This window comes from Mandrillus leucophaeus, unplaced genomic scaffold (assembly GCF_000951045.1).
Source record: "Mandrillus leucophaeus isolate KB7577 unplaced genomic scaffold, Mleu.le_1.0 Scaffold39, whole genome shotgun sequence".
In the NCBI taxonomy this organism is placed as follows: domain Eukaryota; kingdom Metazoa; phylum Chordata; class Mammalia; order Primates; family Cercopithecidae; genus Mandrillus; species Mandrillus leucophaeus.
The window spans coordinates 324,043-331,884 of record NW_012104142.1 but is presented as its reverse complement, the minus strand read 5'-3'; the positions used below and the strand labels follow the sequence as shown (position 1 = coordinate 331,884).

At 38.2% G+C, this 7,842-nt stretch overlaps 1 protein-coding gene across 2 annotated transcripts in view; it reads right to left on the bottom strand.

The window, feature by feature from the left end:
* Positions 1 to 2,844, bottom strand: part of VPS26A (vacuolar protein sorting 26 homolog A (S. pombe)) — a 56,482-nt gene extending 53,638 nt beyond the window's left edge. Inside the window, exons 1-2 of one of the 2 annotated variants that reach the window (XM_011991017.1) lie at positions 2,695 to 2,844; positions 2,094 to 2,199 (exon numbers count right to left, since the gene is read on the bottom strand). In XM_011991017.1, coding sequence (XP_011846407.1) covers positions 2,094 to 2,199; positions 2,695 to 2,720 — 132 coding nt within the window. In that variant the 5' untranslated portion in view covers positions 2,721 to 2,844. The remainder of the gene's footprint in view (positions 1 to 2,093; positions 2,200 to 2,694) is intronic. The other variant, XM_011991019.1, reaches the window with a different exon arrangement.
* Positions 2,845 to 7,842: the final 4,998 nt, after the last annotated feature.

Here is a 7,842-nt window from a genome sequence, read left to right as displayed (position 1 = left end):
GGGTTTCATCATGTTGGCCAGGCTGGTCTTGAACTCCTGACCTCAAGTGATTCGCCCGCCCTGGCCTCCCAAAGTGCTGGGATTACAGGTGTGAGCCACCTCACCTGGCCTCTAAAATGTAATTTTTAAAAAAATTATTTACTTAGTGTTAGAGATGGGATCTTGCTACATTGCCCAATCTGGTCTTGAACTCTTGGGCTCAAACGATCCTCCCTCCTCAGCCTCCCAAAGAGCTGGGATTACAGGCATTAGCCACCATACCCAGGATCAAAATGTAATTTGAACACCAACTATTCTTTTTAAAAAACACACTGGAGTAGCTTTATTTTTACCTTAAACATCCCCCCTTTCCTTTATCCCATAAACATCAGCCATGAACTTCAACTGGTCCAGGTGACATAAGATTACTTTCAACTAGACTGAGGCTATTCTCTACAAGACTTAAAAACAGTAAATAAACCAAATAAATGTTTAGTGAAAGCCTATTATGTAATCAACACCATCATGTATGTTATGGAGACTACAGAAGCACACTCTGATCCCCTGATCTTAAGGAGCTTACAAATTAGCAGGAGAGATAGTTACATGTCATATCTGTAAAAGAAATATCTGAGATATTAGGTTGTCTCTCCCTAGAAAGAAATCTAGATTGGTATTACTATACCCCCAGCCCATTAACAAGTCATTTCAATAGGCCAAACACTACTACTTTTACTCTTCTTTCATTTGACATGCTCCATCCTTTTGATGATTGTCTGCTCTTCTTTAGGCCTCTCTTTTTCTCCGGTTTTTTTTGTTTTTTTTTTTTTTTGACAGATACAGGGTCTCCCCATGTTGCCCAGGCTGGTCTCAAATTCCTGGGCTCAAGCAATCCTCCCTCCTTGGCCTCCCAAAGTGCTGGGATTAAAGGTGTGAGCCACTGCACTTGGCCTTTTTCTTTTCCCATCTTTTAAAAGGAAGAATACAAGTTAAGTAAAGTTGAAAACCAAAAAATTCACTTCAGATTCAACACTAAGACCCCAATAGGTAATCTGGCAAAGGACCAGAAGAGACAATGCAGTCCAAAAAAAAAAAAAATAACCTCAAATGGCTGGTAAATCTAAGTTCAATTTCTCTAGTAACCAAAGAAATGCAAATTAAAATAATAAGATTGTTTCTGCCTATCAAAATAGCAAAGATTACAAAGTGATCATATTCAGTGCTGCCTTGGGTGAAAAAGACCCATAGGTGGACATGTAATTTAATGCAAATTCATTTTCCAAATTAATGTGTATTAAGATCCTTCAGATATTTCATGAATTGTGGCCTAGCAGCTCACTTTCAAGAATCTATTCTAAGGAAATAATCTTGTCCTACAGAAATTTAGAGAAAAATTTATATATACAGATGTCCATATTACCAAAGATATGAAGAAAGCCATCTGAAAAACAGAAACTGCTTAAATATCAAACAATAGAGGAAAAGGTATGCTTAATATATTACATATACATAAATATTAGAGGAAACATACCCAAATTTTAACAGTGAATTATTTCTATATGAAGAGACTATATATATTTTATTTCCAAAACTGCCTACCACATGAATATATTAACTGAACAAGCAGGGGAGAAAAATCCTAGTATTTTCTATTTTAAAAATTATTTCAAATGTTTTGTGGCTTGCTTTTGTCTATAATATTACCATTCTCCACTATCACTGACCACTAATAAGTATTGATCATATTCCCTAAAATGTAAGAATAATCAGCCAGCTGTGGTGGCTCAAACCTGTAATCCCAGCACTTTTGTAGGCCTAGGTGGGTGGGTTGCTTGAGCCCAGAAGCTCAAGACCAACCTGGGCAACATGGAGAAACCCCATCTCTACAAAAAAATACAAAAATTAGCTGAGGTAGTGGTGTGTGCCTATAGTCCCACTTACCACAGAGGATGAGGTGGGAGAATCACCTGAGTCCAGGAGTACAAGGCTGCAGTAAGCCATGATCACACCACTGCACTCCAGCTTGAGCAACAGAGTGAGACTCTATTTCAAAAACAACAACAAAAAAAAAACAAACAAACAAAAAACCCCAAACAAAAAACCGTATACATTACTGGATGAAGAAAAAGAGAAAAAAGTGAAACCTTATAGAAGGCGTCATAAACATATCTGACCATGCATAGACACATCCCAAAAGTACTGAAGTACTCTACAGAGTAGCTAGAAATAAGATCAACAGACACAACAGTAGCAGTACAGAGAGTTACAAAGAATGTGAAAAAACCTTTAGAAACTTATACCAGAGAATTACTCTCAATCTCTAACTTACTCTCAATCTCTAACCTAATGTTAAAGGAAAAACAAACTTTGGGCAAATTACAGCTCTGATCTGGAGAAACTGTCTGAAACTAGACAGAAGCACATAATCACAAACAGAAAAAAAAATTTTTTTTTTTCATGAACCACACAGGAGACTTAAACAGAAAATTCTGCATGAAATTTAGAGGCTCTTCCCTTGAAAGCCTTCCAGGGTAAGAATCGTTCCTTTGCAGGAAAGATTATGTTCTAATCAATCAAATATTCTAGCTGACCTTTGGGGAAAAAAAAATCTCTCTCCCTCACAAAATTATTCAAATTTAAGAAACAGCACAAACCACTTCGGTAACTAATTCTGACATCTTACAATTAGATAGTTTTGTCAAACAAAAGATTTACCTTTCCTGAAACAGATTCTCCATCATAGAAGAGATAGTGTTTTTCTACTTTGCCATCTTCAGTTTTCATTTCTGCCATTTTCCTGGTTTCCCCATCATTAAGAACAATATCGATCTCACAAATTGGACCAAAAAAGCCTCCAAGAAAACTCTGAAATAAAATGAAAATGGTCATAATTATCATGTTTAGTCAGACACTACATTTTATAATTTGAATTTAATTACCTATGACCTACAGCAGATCACTTGAGGTCAGGAGTTCGGGACAAGCCTGCCCAACGTGGTGAAACCCCGTCTGTAATACAAAAATTAGTCGGGCATGGTGGTGCATGCCTGCAGTCCGAGCTACTCGGGAGGCTGAGGCAGGAGAATCACTTGGATCCGGGAGGCAGAGGTTGCAGTGAGCCAAGATCACACCACTGCACTCTAGCCTGGGCAACAGAGCAAGAATTTGTCTCAAAAAAAAAAAGAACATTCATAAGTGTTATTCATAATACCCCCAAATAGAAACATCCAAATATCAATCAACAGAAGAATGGATACACACATTTTAGTATACATTCATATAAATGGAAACACCAAACAGCAATAGAATTAGAAAAGATACAACTACACACAAGAATGAATCACATACACATAATGTTGACTGAAAGAGGTCAGACACAAAAGGAATACACAAAATGTATGTATAACTCCACTCACATAGTAAGTAAAAAACATGTAAGGTATATTACGGTATTACAAGTTAGGCAGTGACTGAAAGAAAACACAAAGGGAGCTTCTGGCTGCTAGTAATGTTCTGGCTGTTTTTTTAATCTGAGCATTTGATACAGAGGCATTTCACTTGGTGAAAATTAATCAAGCTATACACCTATTCGTGTACTTTTCCATAGTTATTTTACTTCAATTGTTATTTTTTTTTGCAATTTTCCTAATGTTATTTTTATTTAGATGTCAACAGCTGAAAATAATAAAAGAAAACACTGAACTACAACAACCCTTTTGATTTATAATTAGTTTCTTAACTAATACAGGTGTGCCTCATTTTTATAATTGATAAAATTCTGAAGTTATGTGTATGCCAATTTTTCAAACGTCAAACCCTAAATGTAAAAAACGAAAAAGTCCCATAATTCATTTTTAAGCAAGAAAATTTTCCTGTAATTGGCCGGGGGTGGTGGCTCACGCCTGTAATCCCAGCACTTTGGGAGGCCAAGGCAGGTGGATCACCTGAGGTAGGAGTTCAAGACCAGCCTGACCAACATGGAGAAACCCCATCTCTACTAAAAATACAAAATTAGCCGGGTGTGGTGGCGCATGCCTGTAATCCCAGCTACTGGGGAGGCTGAGGCAGGAGAATCGCCTGAACTCGAGAAGTGGAGGTTGCGGTGAGCCGAGATCGTATTGTTATTTTAAACACAAACACACACACAATGTATTCTCTAATGTGGTCTACATATATCTGACACTATTCTTCTCTCCAGCCACTCAGCCTCCAACATTCAGAGTTCTTTCTTCAACAGTTCCAATTTGCCAGTGTTCTTCTTGTCTTAGAGCCAAGCAAAGTATTCTTAACCTAATTCATCTTTTGAGTTTCAGTTTGACTCCCTATCCATGAGACCTTCCTTGACTTCCTAATCAAAACTGGATTCTCCAAATTTCGGTTTCACAAGGCTTATTTATTTAGTACCTGACTCTCCTACTGCACTGTAAACTCCATGAGGCTCATGTAAGGCAGCGTATGGCATTTAGCAGAAGGCATTAAAATACCTGTTGAATGTTAATTTTGAACAAACACATACCATTCTAATAACAGAAAATAAATATACAAGAGAAATTAACTGAAATCTGGAACAGTTGATAACATTAGCCTTTCTGAGAAAATTAGCATTGGTACAGTAGCAAACTATGTCGATGGAATTTATATTAAACCTCAGTTCTGTCCCCACTTAGGAGAGTCATTACTTTGCTTTAAGTTAGCTTACTTCGTGGCTATGTAGGGCACAAGGTGATACTATACTCAAATGAGATGATGTTTTCCTAAATCCTATATTAACAAAAGGGATAATTTTAAGAAATCAACTAAAAGAATTACCAGATTAGTACTTTTGACATATGCAGCAAATTTTCTTTTTAGGTCGGGCACAGTGGCTCACGCCTGTAATCCCAGCACTTTGGGAGGCCAAGGCGGGCAAATCACGAGGTCAGGAGTTCGAGAGCAGCCTGGCCAACATGGTGAAACCCCGTCTCTACTAAAAATACAAAAAATTAACTGGGCGTAGCGGTGCGCTCCTGAGGCAGGAGAATCGCTTGCACCCAGGAGGCGGAGGTTGCAGTGAGCTGAGATCACGCCACTGCACTCCAGCCCTGGCGACAGTGAGACTCCGTTTCAAAAAAAAAAAAAAAAAAAAACACTTTCTTTTTGGCAAGATGTTTTAATCTTTTCTGGCAAAATTACAAATAACAAACTCAAACTTTAACCAGAAAACTAATTTTAATCAGAAAACTATTCTGAACTAATTTAGAAAAAAAGAGAATGGAAAGCATCAGTGATAGGTCACACACACTGTCCATTCCAAGGTAGCTTCCATACTCCAAAAACTTCCTCAAAATGGTAAATTTTGAAATACTGTAGTACATTTTCTCCTAAGGGCTACAGAAATGAGAATGTATAGCAGCTCAAAATCAAGTAGTAATCAAATATGTGCTAAGCTAGCAGGGTAGAGGGGTTGTGTGGGAGGAGCAATCACGAAAGGGTAGAAGACAACATCTTCAAGTAGCAGTCTATTTTAGATGGAAAACAAAATTGGTTATATTGAAGGATAATGCTAATTGGCAGAGAGAGCAGTAAGAATGAGCTCTCCTTCCATATGACATCCACATTAACTCATGTGAGTTATAAAACAGCGACGGAGAAATTAAAATTAATTTTCTTTTTTTTTTCTTTGAGACACAGTCTCACTCTGTAACCCAGACTGGAATGCAGTGGTATGATCTCAGGTGACTGCAACCTCCGCCTCCCGGGCTCAAGCAAGCCTCCCACCTCAGCTTCCCAAGTAGCTGGGACTACAGGTGCTCACCACCAAACCTGGCTCGTTTTCATATTTTTTGTAGAGACAGGGTTTCTGCCACATGGCCCAGGCCAGGCACAAACTCCTGGGCTCAAGTGATCCGCCCACCTCAGCCTCCCAAAGTGCTGGGATTACAGCATGAGCCACCTTGCTTGGCCTTAAAATTAATTTTCTCATTCCTTCTGACACTTCCCAGAGCTACTTAAAAGAAAAATACAATTTGAAAACTATAAAAATTGTTTTACAGAAAAAAGGAAATATTGTAACTTTTTTTCACCTGCATATACTTAACACACATAGAGTTCCACTTGGGATTTGAAAGCTGACATTAAAAGATCAAATCGCCAGGCATGGTGACTCATGCCCATAATTCCAGCACTTTGGGAGGCCGAGGCAGGCAGATCACGAGGTCAGGAGATTGAGACCATCCTGACTAACATGGTGAAAACCCATCTCTAATAAAAATAGAAAAAATTTGCTGAACATGTTGGCATGCACTTGTAGTTCCAGCTACTTGGGAGGCTGAGGCAGGAGAATCGCTTGAACCCAGGAGGCAGAAGTTGCAGTGAGCCAAGATCGTGCCACTGCACTCCAGCCTGGGTGACAGAGCAAGACTCCGTCTGGAAAAAATAAAATAAAATCACTAAAGTTAAAAAAAAAATGTTAATAGAACTAAAATTGCCACTAATTAAAATAGTATAAACCAAGTTCATTTTATAAAATTTCACGATTAACTAACAATGTAATGATAAACAATGTTTTGACACCATTCTTTAAATTTTTAAATTCCTAACCATTAAAAATATGTGAAAAACTATGTGTTACCCTCTATTATTTTCTGGATGCAAGAAATATTTCACAATTAAAAAAAAAGTAGCCGGACACAGTGGCTCACACCTGTAATCCTAGCACTTTGGGAGACTGAAGCAGGAGGATCACTCAAGCCCAGAAGTTCGAGACCAGCCTGGTCAATATAGCTAGACCCCCCATATCTACAAAAATTTTTTAAATTAGCCCAGCGTAGTGGTGTGTGCCTGCAGTCCCAGCTACTTGGGAGGCTGAACCCAGGAGGTGGAGGCTGCAGTAAGCCACTCCTGACTGGGCAGCAGAGCAAGAGCTTGTCTCAAAAAAAAAAAAAAAAAAAAGATATTTTTCAATACAATCAAAACACTAAAATTGGAAGCAATCAAAAGGCATTTTAAAAAAGCCTAGTATAGCATATGCAAAAAAGTAATAGGTTGAATAATAAATTACTGCACTTTAACAAGTTATTCCATGAGAATACAGCATTGGGTTAACATTCAGCACATCAAAAATGAACTAGTTGGCCGAGCACAGTGGCTCACGCTTGTAATCCCAACACTTTGGGAGGCCAAGGCGGGCAGATCACTTGAGGTCGGGAGTTTGAGACCAGCCTTGCCAACATGGCAAAACCCATCTCCACTAAAAATACAAAAAAAAAAAAAATTGGCCGGGTGTGGTGGCCCATTCCTGTAGTTCCAGCTACTCGGGAGGTGGAAGTTGCAGTGAGCCAAGATCACGCCACTGCACTCCAGCCTGGGCGACAGAGGGAGACTCCATCTCAAAAATAATAATAATAATAAAAGAACTAGTCTTACTAAAAAACACCTCCAGAAAATTGTGGATATCTTACATTTTACAAGTAGAGAACAAAAAGTAAAAATAACTGAGGAAAAAAGCTTGTCTTTTAGAAAGAGTTGAAAGAGAAAGATCTCTACCCAAAGTCTTGCTTTCAAAGTTTTTTCCAAGACAACTTTTGTCATTTGAAATAAAGGGTAATGAAATTAAATTATTTTTCTAATTATTGTAAATCAAATTCTAATACTTTTGATATGTTAAAGAGGAAGTAAAATACAGAACTGTCAAACTGGTAAAGACTAGAAGGAAAGAGAATGAAATTTGTTGAGGGTTAGGATATGATGTAGATGGCAATTCAATTTTGAGATTTTTTTTTTTTTTTTTGAGACGGAGTCTCACTCTGTCGCCAGGCAGAGTGAGAGTACAGTGGCGCGATCTCGGATCACTGCAACCTCCGCCTCCCGGGTTCAAGTGATTCT